Source organism: Saimiri boliviensis, chromosome 15, assembly GCF_048565385.1.
Source record: "Saimiri boliviensis isolate mSaiBol1 chromosome 15, mSaiBol1.pri, whole genome shotgun sequence".
Taxonomy (NCBI): domain Eukaryota; kingdom Metazoa; phylum Chordata; class Mammalia; order Primates; family Cebidae; genus Saimiri; species Saimiri boliviensis.
Window position 1 is genome coordinate 78,837,614 of NC_133463.1, and position 15,943 is coordinate 78,853,556.

At 45.2% G+C, this 15,943-nt stretch overlaps 1 protein-coding gene across 6 annotated transcripts in view; it reads right to left on the minus strand.

The window, feature by feature from the left end:
* Positions 1-15,943, minus strand: part of ASAP1 (ArfGAP with SH3 domain, ankyrin repeat and PH domain 1) — a 417,488-nt gene that overhangs the window by 318,515 nt on the left and 83,030 nt on the right. For 3 of the 6 annotated variants that reach the window (XM_074387136.1, XM_074387137.1, XM_074387134.1), the window contains exon 3: positions 9,751-9,877. The exons of 1 other annotated variant lie outside the window; for it this stretch is intronic. In XM_074387136.1, coding sequence (XP_074243237.1) covers positions 9,751-9,877 — 127 coding nt within the window. Of the gene's footprint in view, positions 1-9,750; positions 10,360-15,943 lie in introns of those variants that run through there. 2 more of the 6 variants (XM_074387135.1, XM_074387133.1) reach the window with 1 other exon arrangement.

A 15,943-nucleotide genomic window follows, 5' to 3' on the forward strand; every position in this document is an offset into this window, starting at 1 on the left:
CCCATGCCACAGGGCTGTTCAGGCAAGGCTCTGGGCTGGAAAGAGCCTCCTGTGAACTACCGGATTCTGTTAAGACCAAGTAGAATCAAGTGCCTCCTGATCTGACCTAACTCCTACCCACAAATAATTAAAACTCATTTTACTGACACTGAAAACATGGTATGAAGCACACAGAAATGAAAATTCAAGGAGAGATCCCTTTTGCTTTAAGGTTCCTGCCTCCAAACCAAAATAGAATTCCTTGTGGTCTCAATGCTTCAAGCTGTAATCAGTAAAGCACACAGCCTAGCTGCCATGCTCTGTACCAGTAGGAGCATAAATGTTTCACCTCCCCACAAATGACCACAATCAATCAATTATACAAGTACATAATAGATACCTGCATTTATTATGTAACAGAGAAAACAGCTCATTACCCCAAAGCTCCAGCAAGAATCAAAAGGGACAGCTTTGACCAACCAATGGAGAGGACTCAACAAGTGGAGTGTAGAAGCAAGGAGAAAGATTACAGCAACGATACAAGGAAGCATGGGCAATGCGGTTGCACTGGTAGAGCCCATCAGGCTGGCCTGGGTCAAAGTGGGCAGCAGTGGTCACTGGTTCCCTCACTTCAGAGAGTATAGGACCCACTAAGAGCTGACTGTATAGTTACACTGAGTTGACAGTCTGCTTCAGATCAAACTGGCTGTGACCATGACCCACAATGGTCAGTGTTTGGTGTTGCCCCAATCCCCTCTTTAGTTCCATCTATGCCTCCCCAATCTAGGTCCCTGATGTTCACACATCCGACCTGATCTCTCTGTCATCTGATTCACCCTTCAAAAATGAGTCTACCAAGTCTCATCTTCTCAGTTACACATGTAATGGTCTAATGCAGTAATACAGGGCAATAGCAACAAGGATAATAAGAACAATCATTTATAAAGCATTTAGCACGCCAGGAACTGTTGTAAGCACTTTACAGATACTGACTCACTGAGAGGTAGGTACTTATCCCAATGAGGAAAGCAGGACACAGTAAGGCTCAGTAACTTGCCCAACGCATGCTAGAAGTAATAGGGATGCAATTAACCTAAGCAAGAGAATTTCACCCTCCTCAACCCAAATATTGCCACTGGTCCTCAATACAGAGCAGTCCTGCCCATCTCCCTCTCCCTTGACACCCACAGGGCCATGCATTACCAACACATTAGGTCACTTGATGAGTGCCTTCCATGCATTGTCTCCTTTAATACTCAAAAAGCAATGCCATTTATTTATCAAATGGGAAAACAGAGGCTTAGACATGAAGTGATCTCTAGCCCCAAACCTTACTCATGCTTAAATAATACATGAGGAAATGGCCAAGACCAAGATCTGGCTTTAGTCCCTAAATGACTAGGTTACATATATGGAAACCATCTCTCTGAGGCTCCCTGGACAAATAGACAATGAAGGCTTTAAAGGTCTGCATAGTGTATGAATATCCAACACCACAAATGGCTTCTGATGAAAGGCTCCTTGCCTGACATCAGGGAAAGCTACTGTGGCCTTGCACAGCATGACTTCTGAGACCAGGACTTAATGTCAGCAGACTGGGCGAGCAAGATCCAGTTCGAAATGTATGGTTTACCCTCTACTCTTTCTACCTAGAAGCAAGTTCCACAGAGTGACACTGGGGAGGACTCCCACATCATGTATTACCTGTCCCCACAGCCCTGTTAAATAGCAAAGTGCAAAGAGCCCTGAGTTGGGAGTTAGCAGCCCTGAATTCAAATTTCTGCATGGTTTCCTTCTCATCTTTGGGCCTCAGTCTCCATCTCTCAAAGCAATAGGACTAAACTAGTTCTGGTGGGTCCCATCATTCATGAGGTTTCTCCCATGGAGATACAAAGCCCTTCTAGGAAGTCAATCACCTGAATGAGGTAACACTTTGCTTTCCCACTTTTCAACTGCCAATCCATGCATCTGGTCAGAGGAAGATAATTAGTGCTACACCACCGAGCTGATGCATTTCAGCCAAAAATCAAACACATTTGGCATGAGAGTTATGCCAAACCAAGTTACTAGCGGTGTCCACTAATTTCTCTGCAAAGCAGCTATAGGCCCCCATCACAGCTTTCACGAGCCTCTTGGAGATCAGGCTTCCAGGCTACCAAATCTCAGACAGATATTCTCCAAGGTCCCTTTTACTTGGACACTTAGCAATTCCCTAAATAACTGACACCTAGCAAAAACACATGGCTGTTGTATGTCCAGGAAGCCGGAAGCAGAGAGCCAGAGACCCTGCAGAAACTGCAACTGAGAGTACTGATTCTTTAGCCAGCGCTCTGGGCAGCTCATAGGCAAATCAGGTTGGGTCAACAGTCCAAGACTAAGCATGCCAGAGGGAGCTGGAAGCAACACGGTCATTTTCACATCTGTCCGGTCCAAAGAGGACTGATGGCAGCACTGTCTTTGATGACAAAAGGCAGAGATTTAAAGAGAGGTCCAGCAAGAGGTCTCAAAAGGATAGAGAAAAGCAACTGTCTTTTCATTTTTCTTCCCTCTCCCAAACTGTTTCTCTCTAGTACTAGAAATCAAATCGAGATAAGAAAAATAGATGCCTTTCTCATGGGTCTTTCAAGGCAAAAAAAACTGGCAGACAGGAAGTATAAAACACAGAGAAATACAGAAGAAACAGAATGGGTTTTCAATGCAGAGATTCTGCATTCAGAGCCCAAGTCTACCATTTACCACTGTGTGAGTTTGGACAAGTCATTTAATGTCTCTGAGCTTTTGTATATTCATATATAAAGCAATAATAAGAATACCACTAGCATAAGCTTTTATTGGATGATAGGTATAAAAAATGTTTTTTAAACCCCAAAGATGAATTTGAAGGTGTCTGAGGCAGTTCTTGTGTTGTTGCAAAGTAATATCTGAGACTGGCTAATTTACAAAGAAAGGAAATTCTGCAGGCTGTACAGACATGGCACTGGCATCTGCTTAGTTTATCGGGAGGTGTCAGGGAGTGTTTAGTCATAGCAGAAGAAGTGGGAGCAGGCACATCACATATAAAAGCAGGAGCAAGAGAGAGAGAGAAAGTGGAGGACCCAGACTTTTAAAAAACTGGAACTCATGAGAACTGAGCAAGAACTCACTTATCATCAAGGGGATCGTGATGCTAATCCATTCATGAAGCATCCATCCCTTTGATCCAATCACATCCCCCCAAGCCCCACCTCCAACACTGGGGATTATGTTTCAACTTGAGATTTGGAGGGGACAAAAATCCAAACCATATCAGAAGGACAAAAAGCATCAGCATGGAATATCCAGCTAACCGGTGTGTGCTGTGTTTTAGAAAGAGCATGAGTTCCAACATCCAAAATTTCCTTCTCCCCTTCATTCTATGGACAGATACATATTCTCACGGACCTTTGCTGGATTCATTCAGACAAAACTCATCCTAAGTACCCCCAGACTGGGTCAAAAGCTTGGGCCAGAGCCTTGACTTCTGTGTGTAACAGCATTACTGAAAGGTTTGTTTGCCTTTTGTTGTAATATCTTCAAGAGGTCAAAGACAGAACCAAACATACTTTCTCAACCTTAAGCAAAAGCATGAATCTTGATTTTATCTAAATCTGTCCCAAGTTTTTTTTAAGACTATAATCTCCTTGGGGGTAATTAATGGGCTCCTTAAGTTTAGCAGCTGAAATATACAGTAGCACTTCCTATTAAGTTTACCAGCTTTCAAAATTTAAGCGGTAATGCACTTGCATTCTTAAGCAAGGGGAGCTGATGAACGAGATCAGACGTCAAGCCCTGACCACAGAATTCCCATGCGTAAGATTCCACAGGAAAACACTTAAGGACCTAACAGTATTTATCAGACTGATGAACTCTATCATCAGCATGGAAGACACCCAAAAGCACGTCGATAGAAGTTGAAACTTAAATGGAAGGTGAGGAACACAAACGAAGTCTGACTGGCCTGCAAGAGGACTCGATAAATCCCAAATCTGATACTGGTTGTATGACTTGGGCAAAATATTTAACTGCTGTAATCCTGTTTCTTCATCTATAAAATGGGGCCACTGATAATGGCAGAATGAAGAAAAGTACTAAATAATAGTATGTACAGGGTTTGCACATAGTAGGAATGCTACTGTTATGAGATAGATCTTGATACTGAATCTACATTCCACATATTCACTCATTTCATCAAACATTTCTATGTCTTCAGAAAGAACTGAACACACCATGTGAATATGTTTTTAAAAAAAAAAAAAAGCCTCCAATGTCAGACCCACACTTGATTGACAGCTCCCTTAAGAAAACTTTTAGACTGCATTTCTTGAGGGCAGGGTTCTTCCTCATTGCATCCCTGGGCCCAGCACACTGCTGGGCACATAAGAGGCACTAAACAATCTGTATACTGACTACATGGTAATTTGAGTGATTTCAGTTGTATTCCTAGGATGAATGTTCTATGCTATTTCCCTCCCCTATGAACTGCCCCTTTCTACCCTGTTAGGAGTTTCAGCCTTATTTCTTTATTTCTTAAAGACCACTAGCTTCGCCATAATACAACCCAGATAACCCTAATACCTCAAGAGGACTTAGAAAATGACTTGTATATAGCAGGGGCTCCCCAAAAGTGTGTTGAACAAATGCTGTTCATGGATTATACCCAAATGAGTTCCCATATTTAAATCTGAAAACTCATATCCAAATATATGAAAGTACAAGGAAAAAAATAGTATATTTAAATATCACTATTAAGAACTCTCTGAAATACAAGCATGAAGAAACACTAAGCCTCCAAGGAACTTAGGCACCAGTTTAATGAAACCAAAACTTCAAAGTGCAATGACAGCAAAGTCTCCTATGTTCCCTACAAAGCCACTGAAATATGTTTTGTAGACAGTTAGAATACCTATTTTATGTCTTAACTGTTTTAAGATTTCTAAACTCTGGGCCCGGCATGGTGGCTCATGCCTGTAATCTCAGTACTTTGGGAGGCTGAGGCAGATGATCACTTGAAGTCAGGAGTTTGAGACCAGCCTGGCCAATATGGTAAAAACCCGTCTCTACTAGAAATAAAAAAAATTAGCCAGATGTGATGGCATACAATTGTAGTCCCAGCCACCTGGGAGGCAGAGGTGGGACAATCACTTAATCCCGGGAGGTAGAGGCTGCAGTGAGCCGAGATCACACCACTGCACTCCAGCCTGGGTGACAGTGTGAGACCCTGTTTTAAAGGGAGAACAGGGTAAGATTTTTAAACTCCAATTTATTTACTAACAACATGACCTTAGACACAAATCATTTCATCTCTCTCAGCGTCAATTTTCTTTCCTATAAAATGGAGATGATAATTGTCCCTCTTTCAGAGAGCTCAAATGAGAGATTAAATGTAAGCATTCATGACATGTGTCTACAGCAGGCCTGGTATTGAGCAGCTGCTCAATAAATGGACAGAACTTGCCTCCTTCATTGCCACTAAATTAAAATATGGCTCAATATAAAATACCCAAGTAGATCTTCATTTATCATGTTAGACACTCTCTCTTTCAAAGGTACTAAGTATTAGCCACTCTATGACTTTAAATGGAGGGTCTCTTCTAATGTCTGGGTCACAGTGGTCCTAAAATGCCTGCCTGCTCCTGTTTAGGGAAAACGCTTATACTCTCCTAGTCAATTACTCATAACTTACAAATGCTCACGAGTAAAATGGCACATATCAGTGTGCTTTCATTGCTAAATAAATAAAACATTGGGTTTTTGCTTAGAAAACACGCACACACCAAGATAAAGCCTTAGCAGAATACCAGCTGATCCATTCCTGCCTCCCCAAGGTAGCTGCTCACTGTGTGCCAGTCAAACCATGATCCCCATAGCCATGTATAACACTTTGCCCCAAAAGGTGAAGCCCAGTAGTAAACTCCTTTTTGCCTCTTCTTGTTTATTTTTTTTGAGACATAGTCTCGCTTTGTCACCCAAGCTGGTGTGCAGTGGTGTGATCTTGGCTCAATGCAATCTCAGCCTCCTGGGTTTATATGATTCTCCTGCCTCAGCCTCCCAAGTAGCTGGGACTACATGCATACGCCATTATGCCTGGCTAATTTTTTTTGTAGAGATGAGATTTCCCTATGTTGGCCAGGCTGGTCTCAAACTCCTGGTTCCACGTCTTTTTTTTTTTTTTTAATGTTTTAGTGAACTTTATTGTACAGAACAAAAAAAAAAATCCTGATTTTGCAATGATTTTCTCTCCCATGAAAGTGTGGGTGAAAACCAGTAACTTATAAAAATACCTTAGGACTCTAATAAGATAATATGTACATTTACACCTTATCTTGTGAGTATTTAAATGGAGAGAGGTTCACCTGAAAAAAGTTTTCCCCAGGAAACCCATAGTTTTTTGCCTCAACTGACCTATTAAAAAAGCCCACCTGTATCAACTTTCTGCCAATCTGGAGAAGATTTGTTTTCTTTGATCTGATGTCATGTGTTCACAAGCTTCTAAAATGTTTGCCAAAATTAAAGTTTGTTGGATGGTTTTTGCCTTAACCCATATTCTTCCATTCATTCCAAATACTATACAAGTGGGATAGAGTTTTCCCACTTCCTGTATGATTTCACAGTTTGGAGCTAATAGCTGTCTAATTAAGCCCAAAGTCACTTTAAAAAGCAGACCATCCTGTCCAATGACACCCATTCCATTGGCTCGTCCACAGCTGTCAATACAGACCATCTCTGGTTCCATGTCTTTATTAGCAACCACAAATCGGCCATAGATGAGATCTCCAACCTGCACATTTGGTCTGTTTCTTTTAGTTGCACCTTTAAATGACAACTAAGACAAAAAAGCTGGCTCACTCCCTCTGTGAGTGGATCACCTCAAGTGATCCATCTGCCTCAGTCTCCCAAAGTGCTGGGATTACAGGTATGAGCCATTGTATCCAGCCTTTCCTATCATATATTTCTGATCTACTTCCCAGAGTGCTTATCACAGAGATATAACTAAAAGCACCAACATGTGCATAACACACCACATTCTTTACCAAGGAGACATAGTTAAGGGGAGAGTGTGGGTTAATTTGGGGCTCCAATCCTGGAGATCTAACAGTTTTTCAGTTGAGCTCCATGTATGTTAATTAGTGATCCAAAGAGCAAAAAAGGTCATAAAAAAACAGGAAGGTACTTAATAGAACTAAGAAAATATTTTTTTAAAGAGAGAATTCCAAGTTACCCAAATTAATTCCTATTCCATCACCAAAAAGTACCCAAAAGTTCTCTTCCTAAGAATAACCACAAAATAACACAAGCCACATTCTTAAAGTTTCCAAATAACTCACTTGTGAAGCATATGCCAACAAAATTCTGTGGTATGTCCCCAAAATTTTTCTTTTATTTTGAGTGTAGTAATCTTAAGCCCATTTTTAAAAAACTGAATTGTGATCACCTAAGATATTGTAATAAGGCACTACCTGCATATATGTAAGCATAGAGGGAAAAATTAAAATTCAACAATGGTAGCTATCCATCAGTAAAATAACCTAAAGTGTACCTGTTACATCTATGTAAAACAGAGTCCAACCTCAAAAATTAAAATATGCAGACTGGAGACAATGTTTTCCTGACCAATACCTTACTCAAGCTTGGACGAATTATAAAATTATTGTGCCATCCTGAATGAAACATTTATTGTTATATTTTTGAGAACATGGGTATCATCAATGCACTGTAACATGATTATTTCGAACTTCTAGCCTGGTTCCAAGTTCGTAGGTGACCATGCTCGTATTACAGTTAAATCTATTTTTCTACCTAATCTTACAACAGTATTTCTCATTTAAAAAAAAAAAAAAACTGCTTTAATTGCTTTTAAATTTAGTAACCTTAAACTAATATCAATAGCAACTGCATGTAATTTAACACTAACCCTCTACTCCAGGATTGCTGCAAAATATGTTCCCACATCCCTACAAAGAGCATCACCAAATACTTAACTTTATCACACCCTTCACAAACAGAACACAGCAACACTATCTGAATGTGCAGGAAGAGAACGTTAAAATAACTGACAGCTCTATTACCAGGCACTAAAGAACTTATCTAGAAGGAAAATAACTGCTCAGTCTGATCAATGCCACATCCTTAGAAGTATACACAATTAGTACAGAAAGGGGATGCAAAATGCTCCTATATCAGCATATTTTAACTTATTAAAATTAAGTGAAGGACAGACCTATGATGGGATTCAATGCCTAACAACTCTTTTTAATGCCAGACAAGTATAACAGACTGGCAGTTCACAAAGTCAAAAAGAAAAAATCCATTTACCTCTGGTTTTCAAACAAACCTAGTTAGGTGCTATTTCTCCATCCGATTCACAATTCACTCCCATCACCCAATACTGACTCCAGTGAGGACTCTCGAAGCATGCCGAATGACACATTCAGTCACAGCACCAAGCAGGCAAGACAGGACCCAGCACTAACAGAAGTCTCTCCCCTCTTAAAATTTAGGACCCCTCTACTTCTGAATCCCAGTTCTACCTGTGTGGAAACATGAGTATCAAAGCTCATTTCAAGAGGAGTCAGCCCACAGAAGCCCAAGCTTCCCCATATTACAGCGGGCCGCCTTGGGGGGGGGGGGGGGCTTACATCAGAAAGAGCTCCCCAGACCTCAGACAAACCAGCCATAGCATAACCCACCCAGAGAAAATCATCTCCCTTCCTACCTTCTACCCAATGTTGCCTTTTTCACTTGAAATACGTTTGCCTTGTTTGAAGGGGAGGGATGCTTTATGGCACTTGATGATGCTGAGTTCCAGGGCAAACATCCTATTTTTATCCCGGCCCCAGAGGCTTCTGCAGCTCCTTGGTTTGCAGATTCCTCCTTGCCCATGCCACTCTATTATTAATTCACTGAAAACTCTAAAGAAAATCCATTTGGCCTTGGCCCTGCCCCCACACCCCCACCCACCCGCAACGCTTTCCTGAAGGGTCCAGATAAGTGGAGTTGTCTGACTACAGCCTTGGGCCTCCCTGCGTCCTCTCTGGTCAGCTCAAGCCGGCGACATCGGCCTCAGATGTCCCCGCCCAGCCTCAGATGTCCCCGCAGGCAGGTCCTGCTGGCGCAGCAGCCCTCAGCCCTCCCAAACCCTCTGGGTTAGGGAGCCGGGTGGGAACCTGCGTGCACAGATCTCTTTCCATCTGGGCTTCAGGCACCAGAGACGAGCAGGGAGGAGTGCTGGAGTGGAGACAGTCCCAGCCCGAGTTCTCCCTGGCTCCCCTGGGATTTTTCCACCGGCCCTTGCCTTCGCAGCTACGCCTGCCTGGCCCAGCCGGGCCGCTGAGAGGTGCGTTCCCTGCCCATCTCCCTTACTGGTGACCTTGGCTGCGCCGCTTCGCCTGTGTGCCCTCGGTGGCCTGACGCCACCGGCCTCCAGGGTTACAGGAGGGTCACGAAGATGTGGAAGCGCTCAACAGTGCCTGCCAGGGACAGGACTTCCCTCTTCTGCGCTGCCCGGAGTGCCCGCAGCTCGCTCAGTCCTCTCCCACCTCCGACCACCAGGCCTTTCACCCCGCGGGACCCCGGAAAGGACGGGGGCTGGGGACGGGGCCGCCCGTCCGAAGTCCCTTCTTCACCCAGCGACTCCCGGAGGGGGTGTGGCGCCCCCGGCCCCCGCGTCCCCTTCCTCGCGGCTGCGAGCGGAGACCCCTCCCGCAGCGCGGCGGCGGCGGGGAGCGCGGACCGCGGGGTCCCGGCCCGACCTACCTCCTCCAGCAGCGTGACGGTGTTCCTGCAGTTGTGCAGCCGCGTGGTGAAGCTGGACGTGGTGGGCGAGTTGTAGTCTTCGGTGGTCTCGGCGATGAACTCCGAGACAGAGATCTGGTCCGGCATCCTGCCGGGGGGACGAGACACAAGCGGGGGCGGGGGGTGAGTCACGGCGCAGGCTCCCGGGGCCGCGGGCCGACCGGCGGCTCATGTACCCCGGCGCGCAGCCCGCCACCCGCCGCCCGGCCTGGCGCGCGGCTCCCGTCCCCGGCGGCGGCGGGAGGGAGGGAAGGAGGCGGGCGAAGGCAGGCGGCGGCGGCGGCGCTCGGCGCGGGGCCCTTCAAACTCCGAGCCGCGCGCGAGGCAGGGGGCTCTCTGGGACCCGCCTCCCTCTGCTCATGCCGGCGGCAGCGGCTCCTCGGCGGCGGGGGAGGGGACGCGGCTGCGCGTGGGGTCGCGGCGGGGGTCTGGGCTCCGGCCGCCCGCTGGGGCGTGCGCGGGCTGGGCGGCTCCGGCGGCCGGCGCTGCCTCCTCAGATGCGCTGACAGGCGGCGGCGCGGGCCCGACTGAAGCAGCTCAGACTCCCGCGGCAGGCGGGCGGGCGGCGCTCACGCTGCAGTCACGGGGACAAACAAGGAAGTGTTCTGCGCACGCGCGCCCCGCCCGCCCCGCCCCCGGGCCGGCCCCCGCCCCGCCCCGCCCCCGCCCGCGCACTGCCCCGGGGGCCTGGCTCCGACGCGGCTGCTCCAGACCCCGGCTGCGCGGCTCCGGAAGCCCGAGTGCCGGTACCGCCCCCGGAGTGGTTACTGCAGCGAGCTCGTTACGCGAGCGTTTTGCAAGAAGGGGACCCAAAAAAGTTGAACATGTTCTTTTATAGTCGCGTGTGGGTGCAGGAAGCGAGGCCCCGGGAGAGAGCCGCCTCCTACTGCGAGGGCCGCCGACCCCGCAAAGGAGGCGCGGGGCGCAGGGGCGGCCTCCCGGGGCCGGGGCTCGCAGCTGCCCGCTCGCCCAGCTCCCGCCCTCCTCGGCCGCCCGCCAGCCCCTTCCCTCTGCAGGGTTCGCCTCGCCTCTGAAAGACTGGTTTTGTGCAGTTGCTTTAGGTCGCTACAATGCAGCGTGAAGACGAATGAAGGGTTTGGGGTTTAAACAAATAATAATTTTCTAATCTTTCCTTTGCACTTTTTTTTAAACCCGCAGGAACACCGAGGGTCATGGAATGTAACAGGTATATCCGAGCTGCAAATGGTGTTCGACGCTATGCGGATGCCAAATTTCGGTGGAAAAAGTACCAACAGATACCTCACTCTGATGCCTTGGCAATTGGCTAATTTTAAAACTAGCTCAATATACTTTGTCCGAAGAATCCATTTAATTTCTCACCATTCAACGCGAATGAAATTGATTTAAAAGAAGGAAAAAAAAAAAGGCCAATCCCGTGGCCTTTGGGGCCACTGGATTGGTACCTGTCGTTAAAAGTCAGGTGAGCCTTTGACAGCCTTAGCGTGGAACGCTGAGCCTCTTCTCCCCAACACACACACACCACGCCCTACCCCTCACCCCCGGAATTGGGGTCCTGCCATCTTGCACTGTTAAGCCTCAAATCCGTTTTCTGGTTCTTACCCCTGACTACAAGGGAGTGCCCCAAAGCAGGGATCTTGTCTAAGCCTTTGGCCTGGTACAGAGAAGTAGCAGAGTGGCTGTCAAAACACATCACCTCATTAACTCTCAAATATTTACTAAGCACCAATTGTATGTCCTGGAGATTGAGTAATGCCACGGCCCCTGCTCTCAAGAAGCTTACCTTCTAGGATGGAAATAGACAACTCACAAATATATAAAGTGGAGTAAATATAAAGAAAGTGAAGGAGTCGCTATAGTATAAAGAATCTACAGAGATGGCTTCGCTGACAAGGTGATATCTTGAGAAAAGAATGGCAGGACTAAGTCACCCAGATATCTTGTTGTCTGTGGCATCTTGGGCCCTCAGTTGCCTCACATGAAAGTAAAAGATAAGGACACCAACCCCAGGACCTGGCTGTTCTGTAGACTTCATTGGTGATGGATGAGAAAGTGCTTTGTGCACAGGGAAGCCATTAGAAAAGTGTGAGATGTTCACCTCCCTCTATTGGCTGTCCTTAACTATGCCTCTAGTGATATGGTCATCAATGTCCTTTAAGAGGCCATGCTTCAGGTAAGCAAGGGTTCCAGCTAACTAACAGGAGAATTTTGTAAGGGGAATGTACATAAATAAATAATTCTTCCCTGGCAAAGGGAATTGAGAAATTAACTTCAAAAGACATTCTTTAAAAAATTAGTAAATAAATAAACAGGCACCCACTCTGTCCTCATTAGCACTTTAAAAGCTTGGTTTGGGGCCAGGCACGGTGGCTCACACCTGTAATCCCAGCACTTTTAGGAGGCCGAGGTGGGCAGATCACTTGAGGTCAGGAGATCAAGACCAGCCTGGCCAACACAGTGAAACCCCATCTCTACTAAAAATACAAAAATTAGCCGGGGTGCTGGCATGTGCCTGTAATCCCAGCTACTTGGAAGGCTGAGGCAGGAGAATTACTTGAACCTGGGAAGCAGAGGTTGCAGTGAGCCGAGATGGCTCCATTGCACTCCAGCCTGGGCAAAGAAGCAAGACTCCATTTCAAACAAAAAAAAAGAGCTTGGTTTGGGACACACCAAGTTTGAAGTTCTAGGGAGACAGCCAGATGATTATAGCAGGCAGCTGAAGATCTATACCTGGATATCACTTGCTCATGTGTCGTAGTTGACTGGGTCTTTTGAAGTATGAGCTACCCAGGAGAAAATCCTACCATCTTTTCCCCACGTACTAACCAAGTCACCCTGCATCTGGAAAATTCTGTGACTTGGAACAAATATGGCCCATACTAATTGAGCTAATTAAGCTCTCTGAGACTCAGCTACCCCACGGAGCACTGAAAACACACAGTACTTAGACTTCACTCCAAGAAGCCCTTCCTTCCTCTAGGCTGAAAACAAATTCAGACTTGAATTATTGCATTTATTCCATCTATTCCAAGTAATCTTCTTGCGCCTGTCACCTCAACTGGGCTGGCAGTTCCTTCTATCTTCTTTATCTGGTATTATAGTAAAGAATCAATAAACATGAGCTGTTATTGAAAGCCAAAAGTCAGTGTTTAATTGCCTCAATTCCAAGAGGCCCTGGGTTCCAGAGTTTTCTCTCCTAGTAACTGATGCTGTCATCTTGGGCCCTGGTGCTATCCTTTGTAAAATAAAGGGGTGGGTGTGTCAAAATGACCAGATTTCTCCCAGCAGGAGCTGATTTGTGTATACACTCAGCTCTGCGGATGCAAAAAAGAAAGATTATTACAATAAGCTAAGCTAACTGCAATGGTAGACAGCTGGGGATTTCTTTCTTGACTGAATTCACCAGAGACTCCAAACTGCTGCCATCAATTGCTGTTTCAGTTTCATCTGAAGATGATGTTATGTATCTGCTCCTCCCCACCGTCTCCCTTAGCCAAGAAAGGAATAATGTCACAATAAGAGATTGTGCTCTGGTAAGTATATACCTCCTCAGACTGGTCTGCAATTAGAATTTCAAAGGTTCACACCTCTACCCACCATTTCTGGAGTTCATGGGCCATAATCCTCTTTAAATTTGAAACTATGCCTCAGTGAAAACCATCTGCCCCTCTCATTTTCTCAAATACTCTGAAAACCATTCCTGGATAACTGAAAGCAAATAGACGGACATAGTCAAAACTTAAACGCTGGATTTCTTTGCGTGGAGCTGCCATGAAATACACACATCCTCTCCAAAGCCAGGAAAATGTGCATACACACATATTTATACTTGTGTGCACCTGGCTTTATATAAAGCAACCATCATCTTTGTTGTCATCATTATAAGAAGACTGTTGAGCACCCTTATCCTCCTCATGCCTGCCTCTCACTCTGAGCACTGCTGACTGAGGTCACACGGTGATTACGGCAGAATGCATTTTGTTTCCTTGAAAAAAGGCAGCAGGAACAGCGGTGGCTTATTCTTCTGAACAGCGATGGCATTACCGACCCACTTGCCATCAGGGAATTGGCTTTCAGTTACATTTCCAGTTGCAGACCTCACTCTTGTCCATCTGTTTTATAACCAAGGGGGTGCATTTGCAAAATGATTGACCAGAAACCAGAGGTGGGGGTGTGGGTGGGGAGTCAGGGGTGCTATCTGGGTCCAAGAAGCCACAAGGAGCTCTTGGTGCTCTGATCTGCACTGTTAGCTAGTGACAGCATTCATCACAGGCCCCGATGCCCTCATGGAACAGCGACAATGGCTAGAGTGGGAAGGGAACCACACTTTTTATTACATGGACCTGAGCTTCAATCTCTAGTAGCCTCATTTTCTAAACTGTTTCAGGTTATTATGTGAAATGAAATGAGAAGATATGGAAAAATAGGCTGATGCATAGTGAATAATCAGCCAATGTGAATTCCTTTTGAACTCCCTTTTTGTGTGAAAGATGACTATAAATACATCTGCTTTCATTCCACAACTCAGATATCTTTAAATTAGTCACTAGAAGGAGGAAAGAAGAAGGAGAGGGGAAGGTTGCACAGTATTTCCCAAAGTCTAGAATCTCAGATTTGGGAATAAACAGTCTGTAGAGATCTTGCTTAATCTCAAAGTATCCCTTGTTAGATCAGCTCCATTAGTGATGGCTTAGATTTTGGAAGTAAATAGATAGTATCTAGAGTCAAACTGGAAAAATACCAATCAAGATCAGAGGTAAGTTAAGACCAACTCACTGAAATAAAATAAAAGCCTACTTTCATCCAACACAATCCCTGTAAAGAAGGATAATCTGAGCAAAACAACTTCTAAAGGATGATGGTACGGGGCACTTATTTCGTAGGAGCATGAATTATGGGCTGATTCTCACATAAAAAAGACAGGCTCTGGTCTCTGCCATGAGGCAACTAATAGACCTTTTTAAAGCATTTCTCTTCTCTAAGTCTCAGCTTTCATGTCTATAAAATGGGGCAATGAGAGCCCCTATCTCAGTATTCTGAGAATTCAATGAGCTAAGGCATATAAAGTGCTTAGCAGGGTCTCAGACATCCTAAGTAGACAATTATTTTTCCAGTATTCTTATAGGAACTTTGAAAATTTTATCAGGAGATAGAAGTTATGATATTCCTGCCAGGTGCAGTGGCACACACCTGTCATCCCAATAACCTGGGAGGCTGACGTGGGAGGATTGCTGGAGCCCAGGAGTTTGAGAGCAGTCTGGGCAACACGGTGAGACTGGATCTCAATTTTTTTAATAAAAAATAAATTCTGATATTCTTCCAAAAACAAAATATTCACCATGACCTGCTACGTACCAGACACTTGGCTAAGTACAGAATTTAGAACACATTTGCCCTTCTTTAAGCCTCATGACAACTTTATGAATTAAGCATACTGATCCCAGATTTACCAGAGAAACCTAAGGCTGCTGAGGTATAGAATGCTACTTTCTCAGCTTCCATCCGGAGCCAGGTACTGCATTGCTTGTTATATATGTAATGTCTGAATTCATTCATATAACAGTCCTGAGATACAAGTATTACAATAATGGAAACTGAGACACAATAAAACCTCACTGCAAGTTAATGTCCCTGAGCCTGGCAGATTCTAAATCCAATGCTTTTTCTGCTGCCTGCAAAATTGGTCTCTTTACTGTACTGGGTATAGTGCTACTTTGTTAGATACAGTATTTTTCCCAGCCCAGGCAAGCAAAGAAAGTATCCTTATTTCACCTGACAACTTACGGATTCATTTTCTACCAGCTTAATGAAGTGGTAGAGGAAAGGAAAGCACTGAAGGAGCAGGAGGAGGGAGGGCTGTACTTGATTCCATGTTTTACACTGTTAGGCTCATGTTGCCACAGTCTACATAAACTAAAGACTGCTTCTTTCATGTTCTTTATATGAGTGCTTCCCAAGTGCACTCATGCAATTTCATATAATAAAAAAAAGGCCTATTCTAGTCCCAAATGTACTTAATTCAATTTAAATACTCCAGGCAAAACCACTAGAGTTTTCTCAGTTAAGAGGAGAACATGGTTTGTTTGGAGACAAAAAACTACTCTGTTCTACCCTCCTGTTCCTCTGATGGAAGTAGGAAGAAAAGAGGCAGAATGGTGGGAATCCAGAAGACATG